At 39.0% G+C, this 25,670-nt stretch overlaps 3 protein-coding genes and 2 pseudogenes across 3 annotated transcripts; 1 reads left to right on the top strand and 4 right to left on the bottom strand.

Annotated features, from left to right (window-relative positions):
• Window positions 1-2,547: 2,547 nt before the first annotated feature.
• Window positions 2,548-5,190, bottom strand: LOC133711606 (MDIS1-interacting receptor like kinase 2-like). Its single transcript, XM_062137708.1, has 4 exons — window positions 4,850-5,190; window positions 3,251-3,897; window positions 2,935-3,117; window positions 2,548-2,642 (listed from the first exon to the last, which is right to left on the bottom strand). The coding sequence occupies exons 1-4, from the start codon at window positions 5,188-5,190 to the stop codon at window positions 2,548-2,550; spliced, it is 1,266 nt and encodes a 421-aa protein (XP_061993692.1).
• A 1,048-nt stretch (window positions 5,191-6,238) lies between these two features.
• LOC133711605 (uncharacterized) lies at window positions 6,239-8,832 on the top strand (annotated as a pseudogene).
• A 5,200-nt stretch (window positions 8,833-14,032) lies between these two features.
• On the bottom strand, window positions 14,033-15,120 carry LOC133711604 (MDIS1-interacting receptor like kinase 2-like). The gene is made up of 2 exons (XM_062137706.1): window positions 14,504-15,120; window positions 14,033-14,361 (listed from the first exon to the last, which is right to left on the bottom strand). The coding sequence occupies exons 1-2, from the start codon at window positions 15,054-15,056 to the stop codon at window positions 14,033-14,035; spliced, it is 882 nt and encodes a 293-aa protein (XP_061993690.1). The 5' UTR covers window positions 15,057-15,120.
• An 82-nt stretch (window positions 15,121-15,202) lies between these two features.
• Window positions 15,203-17,483, bottom strand: LOC133711603 (probable leucine-rich repeat receptor-like protein kinase At1g35710). The gene is made up of 2 exons (XM_062137705.1): window positions 15,555-17,483; window positions 15,203-15,340 (listed from the first exon to the last, which is right to left on the bottom strand). Exons 1-2 carry the CDS (start codon window positions 17,481-17,483, stop codon window positions 15,203-15,205), a joined length of 2,067 nt encoding a protein of 688 aa, XP_061993689.1.
• Window positions 17,484-21,055: 3,572 nt separating this feature from the next.
• LOC133712881 (G-type lectin S-receptor-like serine/threonine-protein kinase At1g61500) lies at window positions 21,056-24,758 on the bottom strand (annotated as a pseudogene).
• Between the last annotated feature and the right edge of the window lie 912 nt (window positions 24,759-25,670).

Here is a 25,670-nt window from a genome sequence, read left to right as displayed (position 1 = left end):
GGCCAAGCTTTGATACCAGTTGTTAGGGTCGAAACCCTAACTATGGTAAATTGGAGAGGAGGAATTGAGAGAAAAATTAAAGAAAGGAATGCAAATTAACTGGTATATTCGTCGATGCCAAGAGTTTACAGAATTGAGGGTTATATACCCAGCTGCTCATATGGATAACGACACGTGTTGGCCATGAAGGACGCAACACCTAACAACTCAACTAACCACCAATTAACCCTAATTAACTAATTAACCAGAATTATCTTAATTAAGGGACACGTGCGCTTCGCATGCACGACCAACGTTCTATTCTCATAACAATTCTCCACAAGGAGAAGCAATCAAGACAATTGCAAGCTTCAAAGGCTGAGAAATTCTGTTTCGTCAAAGACCCAAGCGAGTTCCGATCTCCAAATTAAATTTCATCTTCGATTGGCAGGGGGTACGCCTTGTTCTTGGAGCATTTTGCGATGCTTCGAGGTTCGTCTGGACTCAGCAAAGAAAAAAAGAGACAGGGAGAGAGAGTAAAAAAAAATAAAAAGAAAACAAGGAAGAGTTACAACCCCTTGGCAGCTGGGTCCTTACGGGTGCCCATATCAAATTTGGGGCCCAAAGGCCTTGATTGGTGTAGACCAAGCAACATAGCTCGCAAGCAAAGCCCACGTCTAAATTTGGGCCCATTTGAGGAAATCGGCGAAGCTCGAGGCTACGGGTTTCCCTTTCAAGATACCTAAACATTTGGTTTCGTTAAAAATACTTCGGAACTTGAGAATATCTTTTTGGTACAAAACCAAGGAAAATCCTAAAATCTTTCAGAACTACAATGGTTTGATCCCTTTACAGGGTATGTAGGCAATCTAGCGACCCACTAGATGCAACCACAAATTCAAATTGAATCCCTGACTCCACCAGTCAAATTCAGCCAATCCGAATCTCTGACTCCACCAGTCAAATTCACCCAAACACCAGAAAAAATAAAATCATTCCCAAATTATCCAAAAGCAAATGCAAGGGCTCTAAACCCTCACAAATATCTCAAACACAAATCCAAAAATAAATGGGTCATCTACCCATTTAAATCCCAAATGCTGGAACTACATGTGGTTTGATCCCGCAAGGGTATGTAGGAAATCTGGAATCAAATAATCTAGATGCAACCGCATCCCAAACACTATTCCTATTCCAAAAATCCAAGCCTTCCACTGAGTCATTCACTCATTGGAACTCTTGAACTACGAGTGGCTTGATCCCTTCCCGGGTACGTAGGCAACCCATTCCAAAATTCGGGTGCAGCCGCAAAAACAAACAACCACACACTGGTTTCTTTATAAATGGAATCAAAGGGTGTTCCCTTGTAACAAGGGATTGTAATTAAGAGACACATTCTGTCTTGAATGGGTCGAACCCGAAATAATTAAAACTCTATTCAGTTAATGAATACGAGTGAAATTACGTTGGGTGACATTTTACACTCTGTGCAATTTTTAACCCAACAATAACCAGCCATTCCTTTCATTCATCTATACTATTATTAAGAGAAGAAGTTTTGTTAGCCAAAATAAAAAATTTTGACAGAAATGACCTTAAGAGATTAAAATACTTTGAGAATTAATTAAATCACAAGGGCTATTACGACAATTACAAATTATATTTTTATTAATAAAAATAAACAAAATAAATCCCACAACCTACTTTTCTCTTCCACTAACTTCTCTCTGCAATAACCGTTTTCTTCCATTATCTTTTCTTTTTTATTTTCTGAAAAAAAAGAAAAAATACTTGCACATGCAGAGCATGTGTGGAGGAAGGCTAGTTTCAATTAGAATAAGAGTACGTTACTACTGGCATGACAAGTAACATATATATTCAAGTCAAAAGTAAGCAACTTCTCAGTCATCAGTTCATGACAACAATCATAGAAATAAATGATTTATAGATTATTGACAGTAGAAACCTATGTAACTACGTAAAACATGAATCCATCAAATTAAACTACATGTGTCAAGAATTACGTACATGTTTAATCAGAACTTCCAGTTACTTATACAGCTAAACTAAAGTTGAAAAAGCAATAAGATTATAAGTTTACCAAATTTAACAGCAAAATGAATGATGCCAAACAAGTCCAATGTGTCTAAAGTTTGAACTGAGGGGGAAAGGGACCGATTAAAGGTAATAACATACCGTCTCCACGGTTGTTAGTTCGGGCAAGCTTGAAGGTACTATAGCCAGCATCACCAAGCCTCTTCAGGTACATATTCACAAATTCTTCATTTCCAACCCAGAACTCCTAATTTTACAAAAAAGGGTCTATTCAGCACATATAGTTGGACAGAAACTGAAAAGTTCACTTTTTTCAGTTTAGACAGAAATTCAGCACAAAAGAGCAAAAGGGTACACAAAGATTACCTGGAGACATATAATACCAGACGATTCATACAATAGCCAATCCAAAATCTTCTGATTCCTACTCACTCAAAATGAGCTAAATTGACTCTCACGAAGCCCTTGATTCTGTTCCACACCACAAGAACAATGAAAAACTTCAGAACACAATCAAAAACAATAAGCAACCATATTTTTGACTTGAATATATATGTTACTTGCCAGAAATACAAAAGGCCAATCCTTCTTCTCGTCTCCAGCTGAACCTTGAACCAGAAATATGAAAAGCCCAGCAACCTTGAATATCCATACCAAGATAAATCTCACTTAATTGGTAGCTGCACATCTAGCCTATACAAAGAAGAACCAAGTTCAGATTCTGCTCACTAAATAATCAAACACAGATTGAGCCTTGTATTAGTCCAAGTCTGTCTGAGAGATCGATTTGCATTGTTATAACCAGAGAAACGTCATATATACATGGTAGGCCTAAACTGTTTGGATGTAAGCATGCGACTGCTAGCATTAAAACAGTAACAAGTTCTTCCAGAATTTTACCCGTGGGAGGTTTAAGCCGGTCATCCCACACATCTTCAGGCAAATTTCCTTCTCTGATTTCAGCTTGTGACAACAAAGACCTGATTAGATCACTCGGGTACTTCCCATTCATCACTTCGAGTGCCAATACTCCAAAGCTGTACACATCACATTTCTCAGTCACCTTCAATGTATAAGCAAGCTCTGCCAAAAAGGGTAAACACTAGAAGTTATGAACTTATGATATACAGCTGACAATGATTTAGACACATTGGGACATGTCATGTTACAAAATCATTGATAAATTCATATTTGACATTTGCGTGTGTTATGTTACCTGGTGCTACATATCCGAATGTGCCTACCACAGCAGTCCAGTTAGATGCACCGAGTTCTAGCAGCTTAGCAGTGCCAAAGTCTGAAATGCAAGCCTCATACTCGGCATCTAGCAAAATGTTCTTGCTGGTTATGTCTCGATGAACAATTGGTGGTGATACATCAGAGTGCATGTATGATAAGCCACGAGCCACACCTTTGATGATATTCACCCTCTTGCTCCAATCCAATTCCTTGGCTGCTTCTTCATTGCACAAGATTGAGAACAAGCTGCCCCTTTCAAGGTACTCATAAACCAAAAATGAGTGTCGTGAATGTGAACAGAAGCCATAAAGTTTCACTATGTTTCTGTGGCGTATCCCAGTCAATGCCATCACCTCGTTTAAGACCTCCTTTTCAAAGCTCCTCTCACCATCACAGTGAGTACTGTGGAGTTTCTTTACAGCCACCAAGTCATCAGATGGAAGCTTTGCCTTGTAAACGCTTCCAGTGCCTCCCTTCCCAATGCAATAAGCATCATCAAAATCCTCAGTTGCTCTTACAATTTCTTCATACAACAATTTTCCTTCAAAAATCGACATTGAACGAAGTTCAAATTCTTTAGGATGCATGTCCTCTTCATCTGTTTTTTGACAATTCTTTTTTCTTCTGTAAGTGATACAAATTCCACAAAAAACAAGTCTAAGTACTCCTACCACAGGTGGAATTACCAAGCACACGACTTTGTAACCAATGTTAGTGTTTGAGCCCAAAAGTAATTTTGGCAAGATCCTTTAGTGGATTTAGCACAGCCGGCCGATACCTGCGGCCCAAAAATAAGCCTACTCGGGTTTGGGTTACAGCTTCACCCATTCCGTGATTCATGAGGAAAACGAAACCTTATTGGAGTCGGGTAGCGGGGATTGAATAGGAAACTTCAATCAATATCCCTTCTATGACAAGGAACAGTCGAAACCCTAGGTATATATACCAGGTTTCAAGGACGAATAAAGGACCTCTCTCAAATCAATCAATCCTAGCGATTACAAAGCCTCCCCGGAGCAAACCTTCAACCTCGTTGAAACCCGGTGACCGCCCGCCAGTCCTAGTCTCTCCAAGAGCCGACTGTCAGCATCACCAGATCAACCCGGCCACCGTACTTCCAGTCCCAGTCTCCTCAGGAGCCGACTGCGAGCACAACCGCCACCGTTACTACCAGCGAAGCAAGGGTAACGCCCTCGCAACCCAGCGAAGCTAAAGTCACGCTTTAGCGCAACCCGTGCTTTCTCCAAACTTCCCAGTGATTCCTCTGCTCAGTCTACAATACTAAGTATCGATTCGGTGACGCGAATAGATCATACCCAAAGTCCTTATCCGTAAGGCAGAAAGTCCTTTCCCGGAAGGCTAGAGAAGAACCTTGTGGCGAGGTTGGTGCTCTCCTCGTCCACAAACGCTTGAAGAAGAAGTCAGGTCAAGGGACTACCCCGACGACTGCACCCCACGGTGCTGGCACGCCTGCGCACACGCTCAAAAGAGACAGTTTGCAAGCCAACTGGTTTTTGTGCCAAACAGTTAGAGCTGTGCTTCTTTTTTCCAGGAGTCCTAGTGCAGGGCTGTAGACCTGTAGCATTGCCACAGACCTTGATTCCCTTGCAATGCTTTTATAGGAGCTTCTTGAAATGCTTTGTTTTCTGGAATCGGACCCACTAATCGATTGTATGATATGTCGACGAACTCCAAGCCACGAAGGTCAGCAAAAGTCTGGGGAACTACACCAAAGAGGTTATTGTGGGACAGATTCAGTGTCAACAAGCTTTCCAAATCACAAAACTCCGTTGGTATCTCTTGACTAAGAGAATTATGACTCAAATCTAGCACAGACAGCAGCTTCAACTGACCCAACTTAGTTGGGGTTCCTGGGCTCAACTTGTTGTTGCTCAAGTTCAGGTAGTGCATGTTCATGTTATGGGATTAGAACGTTTAGTCGTGCATGTGCCGCACACGTGTTCTTTAATTCAGATAATTCTGGTTAATTGGTTAATTAGGGTTAATTGGAGGTTAGTTGGGTCGTTAGTGTTGCGTCCTTCATGGCCAACACGTGTCGTTATCCATGTGAGCAGCTTGGGTATAAAACCCCCAATTCTGTAAACTCTGGGCATCGATCAATATATCAAGTTAATAATTTGCATTTCTTTCTTCAATTTTCCTCAGTTCTTCCTCTGCAATTTACCATAGTTAGGGCTCCTACCCTAACAACTGGTATCACAGCTTGGCCATGGTCAAACTCAAGGGCCTGGGAACGAAGCCCCCTTCGCCGCCGCATGTTTCCGGTGAACTCTCCCACTTGGAGTTTGAGCTCCAGGTTCACCGCGACGAAACCTCTGCTCGTCTGGACGAAATGCAAGCCACTCTCCAGGCTACTTTCCAGGATTCCATGGCTTCTTCCCTTGCTACTTTCAAGTCGGTGCTCCTGGACGAGATGCGCCAGCTGCAGCTTGCACAGCAGGGTGGCACCGCTGTGCCTCAACCGGATGGAACGGTTCGATCCCATCACCGGTGCTTCAGCAGATCTCACCACCGATTTCAGAGGCTTCTTCATCCGGATTGGTTACTACTTCAGCTGGAATGGCCAGATCTGATGGTAATACTCATAGCCCAATTATAAATCCTCCTACTGATGATGTACTCTTTGGATTAACTAGTGAATCTACCACTAACACTGTTGGATCTACTAATCCTGTGAGTTCACACTCTGATATGCACATGGCTACGTTGGCTGATAAGACATCGGTTGAGGGATCCAAACCTATTGAGGGTGGCGGCCTTGTGCCTCAGTTTGCCAGTCATTCTATGGGTTCCCAAGCTCAATTTTAGTGCTCTCCAGCACCCTCGTTTCGGCTCGCAACCCTTTAACACCTACCCTAGCACCTACTATACTAATATGAGCCAACCATTTTTTACCAATCCTCCTCACCCTAGTCCGCCGCGGATTGAAAATGATCATTTCATGATGACTTATTCTGGTCCTTACACAGCCACCATGCACACCATGTCAGCTAGTACTGCTAATGCTACATCACCCTTTGCATCCTCACAGTACACTCAAGCTAAACATATTTCCCAGACCACCATGGCTATTCCCACTTTTGCTACCACAACCACAACTCACATCGTCACCCCTCCTTATAGCACCCAGTTTACTCAGGCTCATCTATCACCTCAACCATACCCTCTCCACTTCTTATCTCCAAACATGTACCACCCCATGCCTTACATGGCACCTTACCCATCCCAAATGCCCCATGTGGATCCAAACCTTCCAACTATGAAGCAGATGAGGCTTGAATTCAGTGTGTTTAGTGGTGGGGATCCGATTAAACGGTTAAACAAGGCTGAACAGTACTTTGAGTTCTACCAAATTCCGGAGGAATGGAAACTGTCAATCGCTACCATGCATCTGTCAGACAAGGCCTCTGATCGATGGTATATGTTCCGGCACGAGTTTCCCCATACTTGGCAAGGTTTGGCAGACCTACTCATGAGAGAATTTAGTGGTTACAATAGGTCAGAGTATCAGGCTGCTTTGGCAAGAATGTCACAAACAGGTAGTGTGGAGAATTACAAGGAACAATTCACCAGGTTATCGAGGAGAGCCCCGGGTTTCCCTCCTGAAGTGTTGCTATCTTGCTTCATAGGGGGACTCAAGGAGGACATTCGGGTAGATGTTCAAGCTCAAAAGCCTCGGACACTATATGAGGCTTGTGAATTAGCCCGAGTATATGAGACCAGGAATGAAAGTCATAGGCACTTTGCTAGGACTACTAGCCATCACAGGCCTACTAGTAGTTTCCATTCTACTCCACCCCAGAAAGTCCCAAGTCAGGGTCAACGATTTCACAATCCTTCTGCTGCAAGAAATGTGCATGCTCCAAATCCTAATGGGGGCAAACTGTTGTCTCAAGCGGAATATCAAGAAAAGAGAGCCAAGAATCAGTGTTTTTTTTTTGTGAGGAGACCTTTAAACCGGGACATAATTGCAGGAAGGGCCGGTTGATGATCATGGAGGTCACACAAGATGAGGAGGACTTGTTGAGTATAGAAGAGCCTCTCGATCCAGAGGTTCCCCCAATCACTGATCTTGAAGAACCATTGATCCGGTTGCACGTTATGGGAGATGGACACTCTAATCCAGCTACCATGCAGCTACCAACACACAACTTCATTCATCCACAGTTATTGAAGAATACTAAAGTATCGGTTCACAAACTTTCACCACTTAATGTTATCTTGGCAAGTGGTGCAAAGATGAAAACCCGGGGTGAAGTCAACATAGAACTTCAATTGCAGCAATTCACATTTATGGACAATTTTTATGTTTTGCCTGTAACAGGTTGTGAAATCGTGCTAGGACCAGGCTGGTTAAGATCACTTGGGGACATTCTATGGAATTTTGACTCAATGAAGATGCGATTTTGTGTTCAAGGGAGTGAGTTTTTGTTGCAGGGTGAAACCAAGGCCGAGGCTACTGTTATAAGCTGTAAAGCCATGACCAGACTACTCAGGAAGGAGAAGGAAGCCATGCTAGTCCAGCTGCAACCTGCCCTAATGCACAATGTTGTTGCAAGTCCCCATCCGAAGCTACAAGCCATGATCAGCAAGTATGAGGATTTGTTCAGTGCCCCAACCACTTTACCACCTGCTCAGCCTCAAGATCATAAAATTGAGTTGTTGCCTAACACTCCACCTATTAGTGTGAGACCATACAGATATCCTCACTTTCAGAAGGCCGAAATTGAAAAGATTGTACAAGAACTGTTGGACAATGGTGTCATCAAGCCAAGTGTGAGTCCATTCTCTTCTCCTGTACTTTTGGTCAAGAAGAAAGACGGTACTTGGAGAATGTGTGTGGATTATAGATCACTTAATTCTGTCACTGTTAAAGACAAGTACCCTATTCCGCTGGTGGACGAGCTTCTAGATGAAGTTCATGGTTCCACTATATTCACCAAGCTTGATCTAAGGTCCGGTTATCATCAAATCAGAATGGATGCTTCAGATGTGAGTAAAACTGATTTTCGAACTCACAATGGACATTATGAATTCCTGGTTATGCCATTTGGGCTCACCAATGCCCCTTCCACTTTTCAGTCCGTGATGAATGATGTGTTACGAGATTATCTGCGACAGTTTGCTCAGGTGTTTTTTGATGATATTTTGGTGTATAGTCATACATTGGAGTCCGACTTGGAAGATTTGGAGAAGGTCTTTCAAAAACTTCAGTAGCATTCCTTGAAGGTTAAGAAAAGCAAGTGCAGTTTTGGAGTCTCTTCTGTTGAGTATTTGGGACATGTCATTAGTGCCTTAGGTGTATCAGTGGATCCTGCAAAGATTGAGTGCATCAAGACATGGGCCAAACCCAAAACGGTCAAGGGATTAAGAGGATTTTTGGGACTGGCTGGATATTATCGAAAGTATGTCCGCAATTTTGGTATTATAGCAAAACCACTTACCGACATGTTGAAGTTGGGAGGATTTCAATGGACAGCAGCTTCTGAATCACCATTTGAAGCTCTTAAGGAGGCTTCAAACCAGAACGAAAACTAGATCCCGTTGTCGACTTCGGGTTACTGCAAATCCTAGAAGCCAGAGAACCATAGACCACCATCACCCGTCCGGCAGCCTCCCCACGACAGCGAGGCAAGCCCCATGCCAATGATGAACGCCGCCGGACGAGAGGAACTCAGCTAAATCTCAACCAAACTTGTGTGCTGCGGCTTCTAGGGTTTTTTATATTTTCTGTTGAAGAGACGTCTTTCAAATATTAAATTTTGTAGTCTGATGTTGGTTTGGATGTCAACTTTAATTGGTTTTTATTTCTGTCTTAGAAAGAGCATTTGCACGACACAATTTTAGAAAAATTGGTCTATTTATTTGAATATCATCATGAATCATTACAGCCACCAAAGTGAGTTCTAGCTATATGCACAAAATGATTCCTAACTACTGATCTACCACAGACATACAACACTAGTGATCTGAAACTTGACAACATGCTTGCCCATTCAACCCAGACTTGATCAATGTCCAAGTAATCTCCAACTCGGTAGTCATCCTGCATAAGTAATATTCAAGTGTAAGAAAAGGTATAATAGAAGAAGCCTAAAAGGGAAGATCTGGGGAGGGGGAAAAAGGATAAGGGATTACCTCTTCAAGTTTGTAGAACTTGTACAATTCATCAACATATTCAACAACTGCTAGTTCCAACATCTGTATTGTCGTGACAACATGTTTTCCTTGGATGCTGCACTTATAGATCATCACTTTCTGAGCCAAAAAGATATCTTCTATTGGAATTTCCATTCAAAGATCACCTCGTGCCACCATGAATGCATCTGAATTTGCAAGGATATCATCAAAGTTTGCGACTCCTTCCTGATTCTCCACCTATCAATAAAATTTTGGAAGTATAAAGAACACGAACTGAAATTCTTTAACCATTTATACCAACCAAAGTATCATCACTACTAACCACTATATCATATAAATAATATGATGCAAAAAGAGAATGGTAAAAGTTCGGTTATAGAGCCTTTGAATGAAGGCCAAAGAAACAAGCATCGAATTTGAGTGGAATAATACAAAGCATACAGGGTTATTGACCTAAATTTAACATAATACTTTACCCCATCTGATAATTTGAGACGTGCATGTTAGACAAGAATTCACCATCTCAGGTCAAATACAATCTGTCAAAAAGAAGCAGTATAAACATGCTTTCTTAAGTACATGCGTACCTACAAGAAATCACCCTACTTTAAAGGGTCAACACTCAGAGATGGATGACAAACCTGTAAAAAGTAAACTTCCAACCAGAATAAATATCAGACAAGATAAAATTATAGTTGGCATAGCTCAAAAATGATAAAGTTAATTGCCAAAAACAAAAAATGCTAAAGCTACTATAAACTTTGACATCAGCAGTAACACATAATATCAACAGTTCCTTACCTGCATTTCACGGTGGCCACAATCTAACCATGAAACTCCCTCAATAAGATTTGTTTCCTTCTCCAATTGACCACATGTAACCCAAAAAAAAATCAACAAATCAGTGAGCACCCTTTCACGTCTATCATCCAAATCAAGAATGCAAAAAATGCTATCATTCAGAGGCAAATATGTCTGCAGACATCTATATACATAACATGTTTCATAAGAAAACTAACCAAAAAAAAAACAATTGCAGAACACATACAAAATGCATAGTGCAGGATGAAGAATTGTTTTCACTAAATTAATCCCATTTATCTGCAAATCCCGAGTGCACAACCATCTGATAATAGTAGTATTTAATGGAGTAACTAAACAAATACAACTACAAAACATTCCTTTACCTGTAATTTTGGAGGAGTGAAAGGTGTCAATTCACCAAATTACCTCATTCCTCGAGAGCTGCCATGCGTCCAGGTCCAGCCATCTCACCCCTACGAAACCAAGTTCGTAACCAAATCAGAGCCATATGTCTACCCTCCTAATAATATGAAAGGTAATAAGTGCACTTGTATCTTGTTGAGAGTACCATATACATATTCAACACAATGCTCTCTCACTAATTGTTCATGCTGCCATATATTGCATATCTATTAGAATATAGAAAAATAGCTATTTACTTAATAAAGAACTGCAGAAATAAAGGGGATGATCAAAGACCAATCTATAAGGTGATCGAATAGCAAAAGAAAAGGCAACTAATAACTTCCAAACTCATTTTGTATGAATTGTTTTGTTTATTCTGGTTATTATTAAATTAACCATATATCTAAATTAGCTAGTTAGGTCGATATATGAAATTTATGATACCAGATCCCACCAAAATATATAATTAATTAACATGCAAGAATAAAGAAACACAGCATATTACAAAACACTATGAAATCCACATTGCAGTAATAGTCACTACTGGGTTTCACCGATCACCCACATAAAGAAACCAAGCACACAATAACTAATACATAAGGAAGCAGATATACATATTCAAAAAAGTTAATAGGTTTAGACAGTTACTATTGTTACCTATTCAGGAATCATATACATAACTGTGCCACTAAATGTAAAATCAAATGAGTGGAAAGAAACAATCTTTCCTACCAAGGTATATAGTATACCCTCTAATCAACATTAAAAACGAAATTTAGACAAGTCTCTCTACTTTTTTCGAAGCTAAAGTAGTGAGGAAGAACAAATTTAACTGTATATATGACCTTATTCACCGCATAAGGTCGAAATGAATTCAATCATCTAATCCCAATTCGGAATTACAATTAAACCATTGGAATTGAATCAATTGAGTCAATAATCCAATAAGGGTAGACCAAACTTCAAGCCAAATAACTACCAGAAACCTAGAACTTATCTGGACCAAAGTTCATTAAAGGAAGAAAATTTCATGAAAGAAGTACGAGCTTTTAGATGAAGACCCCAAATTCAAAATTAGAATGCGTAAAACATTTACAAATTCATCTATTGAATACCCATCTCTTTGTGGGTGGAGAAAACACCAAGCAACTGAGACCTTGCAAATAGATATAGAAATAGAGGAAAAAGTGAAAGAATGAGAGAGAGATTGAATACCCATCTCTTCGTGAGTGCAGAAGTGGCACTGACCCGTGGGCTTGCCCTTGAACTTTCCTCTTCCTATTTTGGATTCAATAGATAACAGCCTCCGCCTAAACCGCCTGTGTTGCTGCCCAATGCAATCACCTAGGCAAAGTGAGATGAACACTTAATCGAGAAAACCCTAAATACCCAATCCAACAAAAACCCTAAATCTATTAACACTTAACCAAGGGCTTACCAGTGACAGATGCGGATTCAGATTGAGACCAAGATACGGATCGAGACTGAGATTCTTTGGCTGGAATGGGGTTTTCTAGTTTGCAAGGCGAGATGGTTGAGATTTTTTCTAGGTTTTCAGTTCGATGTTGGATTGGAAGAAATTGATATTGGATTGGGTTTTCAGTTCGAAGATTTCTGTTGTGTGCGAGAGCGAAAGCAAGAGTAAGAGAGAAGATGGGTTTGAGAGTGAGAGCGAGCTGAGAGACGGTTTTTAGGTTTCTGCGAAAGCAAGAGCGCGCAAGAGAGAAGATGGGTTTGAGAGTGAGAGCGAGCTGAGAGATGGTTTTTAGGTTTCTCTCAGTCTGATAAATTTGTCGGGCCAAAATTTCATCTAGTGTTAGACGAATATGTCTTTATGTTGTACCAAAAACCCAAACTGAAAGGGAAAAAAAATGTCCAAACAAGTGAACAACCAAAATTAAATCAATCTGCTTTAATGCACAACAGAAATCTGTTGTCTGAAACATAACATTTTCAAACAGTTTTTTTCAAAAAAAAAAAAACCCAAACAACCAAAACTAAATCAATCTTAGTGTAATGCACAACAGAAATCTGTTGTCTGAAACAGAGCCTTTTTCAGAAAACTGATTTACTATGATATACACTATATTCAGACAACAGAATTTTTTCATTCTGTCGTTAAAATTATTCAGACAACAGAAACTAACCATTCTGTCGTCTGATGAGTTTATTGACATAGTGATTTATTATTCCCATCACAAAGTTCTTCAAAGCTAAAAGGCTATTGTGATGCAGATTGGGGTGGTTGCCCCACAACAAGGAGATCAGTTTCTGGTCATTGTGTTTTCCTTGGTGATTCTCTTATCTCTTGGAAATCTAAGAAGCAAAGTGTTGTATCTCGCTCATCGGCAGAAGCAGAGTATCGTTCTATGGCCTCTGCTACTTGTGAGCTCACTTGGTTGAAATATCTTCTTCAAGTACATCATCCAAAACTGGCAAGGTTGGTTTGTGACAACCAAGCTGCTCTATATATAGGAGCAAATCCTGTATTTCATCATCGCACTAAACACATTGAAATGGATTGTCATGTTGTTTGTGAAAGAATTTAAATGGGAGTGATTTCAATAGCCTATACACCATCTACCTAACAAGTTGCAGACATATTTATTAAGCCCCTAGGTGTTACACTTTTCCATTGACATTCACGCAAGTTGGGAATTCTAGACATTCATGCTCCAACTTGAGGGGCAGTGTTGAAAATCACAATGACTATCATTGATTTATTAGCTTAATTACGTGAGACTAATTGTTGGGATTTTATTGTAATCGATAGGTTACAAATCTGGCAATAAATATTGTCATATCTTGTTGTAATTATAGGATGATTGTATAGTTGATTCTCAGCCTCTAGAATCTTCTTTTCTTTGTATATAATTGCAACACATTCTACTAAACAGAAATGAGAAAATAGAGAATTATTCTATGCAATCATTATTCTCAATCACCATTTTTACCGAGGCTGTAGAAGAACAACGAATAGTACAGGGCTACCATAACCCAAACCCAAAAACTTTTACATCTCACCTATAAATCCAATAGGACTATTGTCTTACTTGCTTCACAGTGGCTAGAATAGAACATGATAGTGTAAATGTCAAACCATGCAATTATACAAAGAAATCTTTGATTTATTTATCTCTACACGTAGACAAAACATTTCAATCTGCAACCCAACCAAATTAAAGCATGAGAAGTACAGAACTGGAAATGAAATAGAATACAACTTTAGAAAGAGGCAACTTTTAAGAAGAATTACAAGACCACTGATATAATGAAATTTAGGAAAGAAAAACATTCTCAGATAGCCAAAGCCAAACCATCGAGGGCAAGCAATTCACCTAGTGTTGTCATACGTAATGGCTTTGACAACTGTAGTCTCTGATGAGTTTCAAATTGTTGAGAAACTTGTTTCAAATTGTTGAGAAACTTGTTTCATTGTTGGACGAGATTGAGGACCGGAACTCAGGCATGCAAATGCTATCTTCATAAGCGAGAGCACTTCCCCTACAACCTGATGTGTTGGAGGGGAAATGCGTTGGTCCAAAACATCCTCAACTGGCATTGTATGGGCTGGTAAGGCAGTTGACGATGACGACAACCCCAATGATAGAGATGAGAGAAGATCTGCAGGATGTCTTCCTATAACTATCTCCAATGCCACCACTCCAAAGCTATAAACATCACACTTCTCATTTACTTCCATTGTATACGCCAGCTCTGCTCACAGAATACACACACACACACACACAAAAATAAATATCATTTAGTTAAGTCAGCAAGGTTCTAAAAGGAATCATTTGCCTAAAAACAAAAGCATGAATTTTGATAGATACTATAGGGAGCAGAGAAAAACATTTACCCGGTGCAACATATCCGTAAGTGCCTGCAACGGCAGTCCAATTAGCTGAGTTTGGATTTAAGAACTTAGCGGTGCCAAAGTCTGAAACATAGGCCCCATATTCAGAATCCAGCAAAATATTCTTGCTCGATATGTCCCGGTGCACAATTGGTGGCAAGCACTCATGGTGCATGTAACACAAGGCGTGAGCTACACCTTTAAGAATATTCACTCTTTTACTCCACCCTAGTTCTTTAGCTTCCTCATCTTTGCTCAACACTGTGGCCAAACTATCCTTTTCAAGATACTCATACACCAAAAATGAGTGTCGCCTATGTGAACAGAAACCATAAAGCTTCACAATATTTCGGTGTCGCATCTCAGTTAGTGCCCTGATTTCATTCAAGAATTCCTTTTGAAGATTCTCATCATCAGCGCATAACAGATGGAGTTTCTTCACAGCTACTGTGTTAGCATTTGACAAAGTTACTTTGTAGACAGTTCCATGTTCTCCCTTCCCTATGCAATACATAGAATCAAAATCTTTTGTTGCCCTGACGATTTCCTCATACATTGTCTTCCCATCAAACTTCAATATCGAAAAAGAAATTTCCTCATCCCTGTTTTTTGCTTCTAGATGTTGATGCTTCTTTTTCCTTTTTGGTACAAAAGCAAATATAAAGGCTAGAAGTACAATTGTTCCAAGAAAAAGGAAGATCATCAAAAGTATGAGTTTAGGGTCCTTTTTTTGGCTAGAAGTGCAGGGTTGCAAAAATGTTGTGTTGCCACACAAGCCTTTGTTCCCTTGTAATGCTTCTCGAGGAGCAGCTTGAAATGCTTTGATGTTGGGAAGTGGGCCTTCCAAGTGATTGTAGGATATGTCAACATACGTTAGCCCATGCATGTCTTCCATACTTGTTGGAATGAAACCAGAAAGATTGTTGTGGGATATATTAAGTATCTCCAGACTCTGCATTTTACTAATATCTGATGCTATATGACCTTCAAGTGCGTTAGAACTCAAATCTAGTTGGGACAGCTGAATTAACTTCCCCAGCTGAAATGGAATTACTTGACCGAACATGTTGTTGCTCAAATTCAAGTAATATAACTTGACAAAGTCACCCACAAAGCTTGGAATTGAATCATTGAAATTGTTTGTTGATAGATCAAGATATTCTAGATCAGTAAATGATTTTAACTCTAAAGGGACACGACCTGAAAGTTGGTTGCCATCCAATATCAGCTTCACCATTGAAGTCAATCTCCCAAACTCCTTCGGAATCGTCCCGACCAAACGATTTGAAGAAAGATCTAGCACATGAATTTGGGTTGCTTCTCCGATCTCAGGTGGTATAGAACCAGTAAGGTTGTTTCCGGCTATTCGTAGAGTTGCAAAATTTGGGCACAGTCCCCAATTTTGTGAGAGTTCACCATAAAATTTATTGCGACTCAAGTCTATAAAATTCAGATTCGGATAAACACCGAAGTGTTCTGAGATGTTACCTGTCAATTGGTTCCCTTCAAGATGGACTCTGATTAAGCTCGTGCAGGTTTTCAAGCTTTCTAAGATTGGACCAATTAGATTGTTGCTTTCTGCTGAAAAGTTTGTGAGTGATCCACCTCGACAAATGTTTTGTGGCAAATAGCCAGAAAATTGGTTTATACCCAAGTGCAATTTTGTCAACTTCTGGATATTTCCTATATTTTGAGGGATAGAGCCAGAAAGTTGGTTGTCACGAAGGAAAAGGACTTCCAAGGATTGCAAGTCAGCGAATGTTGTTGGAATTGAACCACTGAATTGATTGGTGCTCAACATTAGAGACACCAAGGATTTCAAATTCCCTAACTCTTTTGGAATGGTGCCAGAGAGATTATTTGAATTAAGATAGAGAGTGGTAAGGTTGGTCAGATCACCCAATGTTTTCGGAATTGAACCACTAAGTTGATTGGTGCTCAACCCTAGATCCACCAAGGATTTCAAATTCCCTAACTCTTTTGGAATGGTGCCAGAGAGATTATTTGAATGCAGATAGAGAGTGGTAAGGTTGGTCAGATCACCCAATGTTTTCGGAATTGAACCACTAAGTTGATTGGTGCTCAACTCTAGATCCACCAAAGATTTCAGGTTCCCTAACTCTTTTGGAATGGTGCCAGAGAGGTCATTTGTATGGAGATAGAGAGTGGTAAGGTTGGTCAGATCACCCAATGTTGTCGGAATTAAACCACTGAGTTGATTGGTGCTCAACTCTAGATCGACCAATGATTTCAGGTTCCCTAACTCTTTTGGAATGTTGCCATAGAGGTTATTTTGGCCGAGGTAGAGCCTGTTAATGTTTATGAGATCACTAAGTGATGCTGGAATTGAACCATTGAGTAGATTATAACTCATTGATAGATTCACTAGCGATTTCAAATTCCCTAGCGAAGGAGGAATAACATCAGAAAGATTATTTTTGTGGAGATAGAGAAATGTAAGATTTCTAAGAAGACCAATTTCTGGTGGAATTCTCCCGGAGAATTGGTTATTAGAGAGGTCAAGATGAAGGAGTTTTGAAAGGGAACTGATTTGAGGTGGGATGACATCAAAGAAATTATTGACGCTGATATCAAGATATTCGAGATTGGGGAAGGACAAGAATGAGAATTCATGTAGCGTACCTTGTATACCGAAACTGGCAATGGTTATGTTGGTGACACTTCCAGCAGCATTGCATGAAATACCAGCCCAAATGCATGGGCTTTCGTTTACCTTGGGGTTGCTGGAAGAATTGGTGGCATTTGTATTAGAAGTCTTGGGAAGGTAAATCCAATCCTTGAGCTGGTTATTATGGGAGGTTTGATTTAGAAATCTGGCTTTCCATTTGAGAAGAGCCTCTACTTCAGTAGTTGAACTAGCAGAAGCAAAATGTGGAAAGTAGTTTTGTGATGAAAGTAGGTGAACGTACAAAAAAAGGCAGTAAACTAGAGGGCATACTTTTTCAAAAGCTAAAGATCTCATGGCTTTTGTTTGATTTATTTGGCTATACAGACTACAAAGTATGTTATAGGCTTATAGCTGTTAGACCCAATAGGATTTATTTATAGGCTTTTTACACACATCTTCTTTTTGGGGTATATTTGGGAGTTTCTAATACACAGATACACTTGATCGAGTCAAAGTCTTTGAACAATAATGTTAAAATTGGAAGTTATGAATTTTCCAAATTTGGATGTTTAGTGACTACTTTTTCAAAGATTCTTTTAGAATGCCATGAGTAAAAGGGAAGAAAATGTAAGGGATGGAGACATTAATTGACTGTTTTTTTTTTTTTTTTTAAACCCCACCCCAACCCACCCATAGTGGGGCTCGAACTCCTGACCTCCCAAATGAGAGTTCAGAGCCTTACCACCCCACCAACACACACACCAAACATTAATTGACTGTTAACTCTGCTGAAGTTTATGCCATAACTGAGATTCCATTAATGTTCAAAAAAAAATTGAGCTTCCATTAAGAATTGACAACTAATAGGAATCTTTATGCTCATCCACAAGTATAAAACGATAAGATAGAGACTATAATGGCATGTAGGACTGAAAATATGATGTACTTTGTTTCCATTGACGCTCATTCATTTCTTAGGACCTGAAAATATGGAATTTCTAATTTTTATGGTGGTTATAAAATGAGTCTAGAATTAGGTCAAGTCTTATCCAAACCTGGTTAATTGATGTGGACTAACTATGACACAGTCTAATGGACCTGTTAATTGCCGTGTCACTCGGTTCAGTCGAGTCTTTAGCAATAGCATGTGCTTTGGAAAATTATAAAACAAGAATCTGATCGAATTGATGGATATTCCTCCCCTAATATGAAACTAGCAAGAGAACCCGCGCGATGCCGCGGGATTGTTTTCTTTCTATTTTAATTTTTTTATGTTCGGTTTTAAGTTTTCGGTTCAGAAAAACAACCAAGCTGTATTTAAATGAAATAAAAAATATGCGCTAAACAAATTTTTCAGAATTTAGTTTACAATGTATGAATCTAATTGAAGCATGTACAAAGCATTAATATGAGCATTATATCTTTACAATAAATTAGGATTATAAGGTACAACAAAATTATTTCCAATTTGTACATTATTTTTTATTACAAATTTCGTATCATCATGACGACGTCTATATATTAAAGGAGCATTTGTTTCAAATATAGTATTTGTATTACACTGATATATCAAGCCTCCTTTTCTCATAGAATAACTTCTTATGAAGGTCATGCATCTGTTCATATATAGTTAATAAATTGAAATGCACGACATGTTCCAGTAAGGTCTAAAGTCAAAAGACATGGATTCAAGAATCTATTTTAAACAACAAATAAAAATATAAAGTAGCAAAACCAAGGAACAGCAGCAAACTAATGAAGCACAGGCTACTTTGCATAAAGTTTTTAAAAGGTGAAGAAATCTGCAACAAAATCATCGAATTAGTTATATATGGATGAAAGCTAATCTCGACACAATATTCTTATAGGGCAAAGCAAATGAGACAACAAAAAGGGGGGAAAAAAAGGAAAAGAAAAAAAGAACTCCAGGCTGAAGCGGAATACACTATAAATAAGATCAAACAAATTCAATCATAATTATATACAAATGATAATTAAGTGTATCATTAATCAAAACACGGACCACTTAATCAGTTTAATTTTAGAACAATAATCTAGAATCAAAAGTAAAAAAATAGCTAGACCAAAGACCCTGAATAAGGAATAAAAGATTAAAACCAATTGAATGACACTGAAACTGAAACTATTTAGCCTAAGAAACCATCAACTAAATTAGCTAGGAAATACAGGTAGAAACAAAGCATGATACTATAGTGTGCATTTGATGAATAAAAAGAAATCAGCTATACTTTACCTAGAAACCAATTTGTAAAGTAAATCGAGAACATATACTAATATCAAAAATACCCAAAATACCCCCCTGCTAAGGGTCTGATTGGTCAGCCCGTACCACGTGTACTTTGCGTCTGCCGTACGCAAGACTTTCTCATACAATTCCTAGCATAATAGAAACATTCATACTAGCAATCAAGAGTTCCTAACATGCTGGGAATTGTATCATTCTATATGTTTTACACACTAAAAGACGAGACATTTGTTCATTATTTTGTGCAACAATGAATATGATTTTGTTCGTTGTCAACCCACCAATAATGAGTATAGAAGACAATAATGTAAAAGTAAAATTGTCATTATATACCAGCAATAATGCGATGACATGTTAGTCTTAATCAATTATGAGCTCAATAGTTGTGTGAAAACTCTGATGACGATCTAATGCTATGTAGAAACACAAAATAAAGTAATAGTATCCAATGAAGACATAGAGATCCATTAAGTATTAGTCAAAGTGTTATATAATGCAAGATTGAAGCAACTAGAAAAGAACAAAGTGAAGGTGCTCACTTTGGTCTACAAATAAATTGATTCCTACAAACTGATGCAGACCTATAGTCACTCAAACTGCTCTTTCTCCATATCTAGACGATTAAAAAGTGTGAAACCACCTGGAAATGAAACTAAACACATTTTCCCTTCTTCCCATTAATTTCACAATCCAATTAAATCTGAATAGAAAGCTATAGGCCTACAAAGTCACTATTCTGTTATGTAGATTCTGCTATAAGCTGAATCTGACAATGGTGTACTTGCTTTGCCATTGTGGAAGCTACAGGGCACAAAATGAAAAACTGTTTCTCAGGCCTATACGAGATATGTAGGTCTAAGTTACTGCAAATTTCAGCGCTATATTCCCACTGGTTTAGGAACTATAGCTTTCCAAAGTCAATCTACAATAATTTTTCTGTTTTGACCCTTCAACATTCCAACCGATATTCCAAGAGTTTTAGGACTCCAAATGCAGAAGCCTTATATGGGAAAACACGAGACATATAGAACTACAATCTCACAAAATGTCAGAGCTTATGCTTTCCCAAAGAGTTTAAACTGTTAGGTTTAAAACAATTTAAGTACAACCACTCCACCTTAGATATGACATTGCTATATACAAAATAACAAAATATGAGTGTCAGCATTGCTGATCAAAACCTAAGGTGCTATACAATAGCTAAACTTGGAAACCTTCTCATTGATAATTCCACAGGTCACATCTCATAATTACTTGAATTTTAATCTCATACGGCAGTAAATATATAAACAAAGAATTGTGGGTTGAAGTGGTGCAGTGTTGCAATGACAACTCAAAAACTATGTTGGTCCGAAATGACTCAACTATGTATATCAAATTTTGTCATGATAAATCTAGAGGAACCAATTTCAATTGTTGAAATTCTTTCGAGGAAAAACTATCACATGGTGAAGACTTAACTTTTGTATACAAAATTGTCAATACAAAGTGTAAACACATCAATGAAGGTGCATCTCCTCTATGAAAAGACCTTCATATACTACCTACCCCAACAGAAAGGGTTTGTTTTCTACACCAAGAAGAAAACCTTCCATATGTATAAGAACCCCTTAAGAATGACCAAAAGGCATTGCATTGTGATGTAACAATTTGCTAGCACTTATCGACCTTCAATCATTGCAATGCTAGCTTCATTTTTGGAGGAATTAGTATCCTCAGAGTGTGGTTGAGGATGAAAAGCTGAGTTTTGGATAGTGAATACAGGCATCTTAGGTTGTGGACCATCTTTCTCACTACTTAACATCAAAGCTATATCCGCCATGGTTGGCCTATCCACAGCTTTGTCTTGTACACAGAGAAGCCTGATTTGCACGCATTTCAATACTTCCGATGAGGAATATGAATCACCCAATATTTCATCTACCAACTCCAATCCCCTGTTTTCATTCCACAAGTTCCATGCCTGTAAAGATTCATATATGTGGTTTAAGCTATACGAAAGAAACTGCTCATGAGTCCACATTTTACATTAGAAGTATGAACTTACATAGCCTAGAAAGCCTAGTTGTTGGTCATATAAAGAGAAGCTGGTATTCTTCTTGCTGCTAATAATCTCCAAGACCAATACCCCGAAGCTGTAGACATCAGATTTTTCAGAAAACATCCCCCTCATGGCATACTCCGGAGACATATAGCCACTGCATAGCAACTAATTAGTACGTAACGAATGCAACATGTTGAAGATTAGAAAGAAAATGATTCTTACCGTGTTCCCACAACTTTTTTAGTATTTTCTAGATTTTGTGTTCCTTCAACTATGCGTGCCAATCCAAAATCTGAAATTTTTGGATTCATTTTCTCATCCAAGAGAATGTTGCTGACTTTCAGGTCTCTATGTATTACCTTCACATAGGAATCATGATGGAAATAAAGAAGCCCTCTAGCAACACCCTGAATAATATTGAAGCGTGTTGCCCAATCAAGCACTGCTCTCTTCCTCGTATCTGATTAAATAATCAATGCACCTAGTCATTGTAATCAGTAATGGGTTTTCATAAATCATGACTCCCATGCATGCAACAATGAAATATCATGAGACTGTTACCCTTTCACAACTTGGTTAAAACCAAATTTCTAGCCTTCTTTAACTGCTAGGATATGCACACACAATTATATGAAAATAGTAGTGAATGCATCATAGAGATCTGAACTAAACAAACAATAGAGATTATATTGTACAGACACATTCAATATCTAATGGTTCTCTGCATTATATATGACAGACATAATCGATATCTAATATCTGAAAGTAGTCAGTGGATTATGTGTCTCTTGGGTAATTTATTTCATGTGACTCTATTCATAGCTTTATCTTAATATGCAGTTGTGATTCCAAAACCCAAATTATGCCGAGGTTGAATACTTACAAACTTTTCTCATCTTTTTTTGTTAAATAGCAAAAATAGGTCAGATCTTACTTTACAAAGAAATTTTCATGGTTACCCCAAGTTCGACATTTACAAATAGCAGAGATACTTTCATTGAATAAGAAGATAGGTGAAGATGAGTTTTGCACTGCAATTGAATATAAAACACTAACAAAACTAACCGAATAGAAAAGTATCCAAGCTTTTGTTTGGCATGAAATCGTAAATCAGTAACTTCTCATCCTCTTTAACGCAGCAACCCATGATCCTAACAAGATTTTTATGTTGAAGATTGGAGATCAACATCATCTCGTTCTTGAACTCTTCAATACCTTGTCCTGAGCTACTAGATAGTCTTTTTACAGCTATTTCCTTCCCATCTTGTAGCATACCCTATACGAGGTCCTCAAGTTAATCATGGTGTTCATGTTTGTCTTCTTTACCAGTTACAAAGCTGTATTACCCAAAAGTAAACAAATATGTACCTTATAAACAGGACCAAAGCCTCCTTGCCCGAGTTTGTTTGTAATGCTGAAATTGTCTGTAGCAGTTAATATGGTATCAAAATCATAGATCAATAGCTCTGATGGATCATGTTTTCCAATATATTCTCGAAGAGTGTCCCTAGAAGTTGGAATCGGTTCTGTTCATTCAAAGGCAAGCTTTGTTAATTTGCAAGTATAAACCTCAAACACCAAGTCAGAATAAAACAACAAAAGTTATAAATATCAACCAGTATATAACTATGCATGCTCTTATACAGTTCTGCAGGGAAGTTATAATGATTTGATTAATGCGTAGTCTAGTACTCCACAGAGAGACTGATAAATGTGCTAATATATCAGAATAACTGATCTCCTCTATCTCATTCTCTTACCCTTTCGGTTAGCTCGCAACCTGTGCAAACCCAACACTATGGCAACCATGATAATCATTAAACCAATAGCTGTAAGGCTGGCAATCAACTTAATTGGCTTTCCTTCACCTGCACATTAATTTACAATACAAAAACAAACATAAGGAAAAGATTAGATATTGCTAACTATAGTTTTGCAAGCATTGTTATCACTTACCTAGTTCTCTACGTGCTAGGCAAATATAAATATCAACTCCCTCCTTGGAAAATTTCTGTATATCAATAAGGTCTTTGTACCAGACTAGACACCCAATATTATTAACAAGTGCATAAGCCAGGCATGAACAATTATTTAGGCACTGTATCTTGCAGTCATTGAACTTGTCTTCAAGATCCAAAGATGCAATATACTGATGATAATCTGGTACTTTCGCCCGTATGATCTTCCAAAACCCATCATCATTATCATCTTGTTTTCCTTGCAATGGTACTGACTTCTTATTTGTTTGTCTCTCACAGAACAATTCAGTTTTCCTTACACACCCACTGGTCCAGACCCTTTGCTCCATTCCTGGTGTGACTTTGGTACAAACCCTTTCAAACACTTGCAGATTGGAGATTTGGAAATGCTGCAAACCCCATAAGGCCCACATGCTCCATAGATGTCACATCGATTCTTTTGTGTCTCGTAGTAGAGTGACCAGTTCCTACCATTTTCTGAACTCATAAGCTTTATCTTTCCCTGTGAAGAGAGGTCTAAATATGCGAGAGTTTGCTCGGGTAAGTAATAAGAGAAATACTTTGTTCCCTGTTCCACATTGTCATCTAGTTTAAATCCACTTAGATATCGATCATCCATAGTTGGTATGCCGATGAACTTTGATTTATCCCATGGCCCAGTTCTCCAGAAGGGAATTGATCGATTAATCCAAATGATCACTTGTGATGGCACATCTGCTGGCCGTCTGAATTCAGCTGTATATATCCCACCAGATGGATCACTCTCACTTTTCCAGGCAGTCAAAAAACGGTTGTTTCCATATTTACTATCATATCCCAACACCATGTTTGGTAGCATAGTGTCACACGGATGATCAAAGCTCTGCCATATTGATTGATCAGCTCCGATAACATCTTTGACAACAAAGTTTCCATCGTCTAAAAGAACTGCAGCAACTGAACTAGTATTAGATGATGAAACCTGTATAGTATCATTGGTTGACCACACAGAATTCTGTTTCCCATCTACAAGCTCCAGACTCCCATTGCTGCTAATTCTCAAACTAGCCAAGGTGTCTATAAGAGCAAGAGGCTTATCTCTGTTAGCCACCCATACCACTTTACGTGGAAATATATCCTTGTATCATATCCCCACAAACTTGTTACCAGAACTATTAGGACTGAAAAAGCCCAATTCGAATTTTAGGCCAGGAGACACTAGAGTTTGTCCCTTGGATAATGGGTGTGAAGGAGTTATGTTATATATTACTTCAGCGCCATACTGTGACCGAAGCAAACTGAAGATGAATGAGAAAAACAAAGTAGCGCGCACTACCCAGTTGCATCCCTACCCCAATATGTTTCCCAGAAGAAAAGATAATCGTACAATTAATCAGATATCTATGAATATCTGTTACGCCCCGTATCCGATTTATCCTTTTTACTGTGTCTGAGTGAATTACTATACGTTTTACCGTCCTTGGTTTCAGTTTCTACCATTTAGGGGGGGGGGGGGGGGTGCTAGAAGTTGATTTTTTTTGGGTTAACAATTTGAGAATATTTTCTTCATGGAAGTTGTGGGGGACGTTAAACCGAGTCCGTGGACGTGTGGTACGTAAGAATCGGGGTTCGTATGTGAAAGTTATGGCCGAAAATGTAAGAGTTACTGTGGTGAATGGCCATTTTTGGAAACCTACCCAGTTTTTCTCTCTTCTTCCCCGATCCTTTTCTCCTCTTCGGTCCGATTCTTTCTCCTTCGATTTCTTCCTTCTCCGGCCGACCCACGACGGAATCCGGGCACCGGCAAGCTTGCCTCTTCCTCCTTGTTACATCTGTGGTGGTGTTTTGCAGTGATTCGGCCGGAGGAGCTCGAATTTGAGCCCTGAAGTTCACTGTAGCCGATCGGAACTTTCGTGGATTTTCGGCGATTCCGGCCGTTTCCGGCCACCAAATCGGCGTCGAAGGTTCGGTTTTTGCCAAGGATCATTTTGCCCCTAGCCTTGAGCCACGATTTGCAGTGTGGAGGTCAAATCGACGATTTCAAATCCTAGGGTTCTTGGGTTTTTCTGGAAAAAAACTTCACCGGCCAATTTCAATCACTTACAGGTAAAATTGGAACTTATTGTAGTTGTGAAAAATGCTTGGACTGTTGAGTAGGTGGTGCTGCCAAATTTTGGTGGCCTGTGGTGGTGTTGCCGGCGGCGCCTATGCGCCGCCAATGATATTCACCCTCTTGCTCCAATCCAATTCCTTGGCTGCTTCTTCATTGCACA

The sequence above is a fragment of the Rosa rugosa genome, chromosome 5, assembly GCF_958449725.1.
Source record: "Rosa rugosa chromosome 5, drRosRugo1.1, whole genome shotgun sequence".
Taxonomy (NCBI): domain Eukaryota; kingdom Viridiplantae; phylum Streptophyta; class Magnoliopsida; order Rosales; family Rosaceae; genus Rosa; species Rosa rugosa.
The sequence above is the reverse complement of the archived record's forward strand: the minus strand, read 5'-3'. Positions and strand labels throughout refer to the sequence as shown.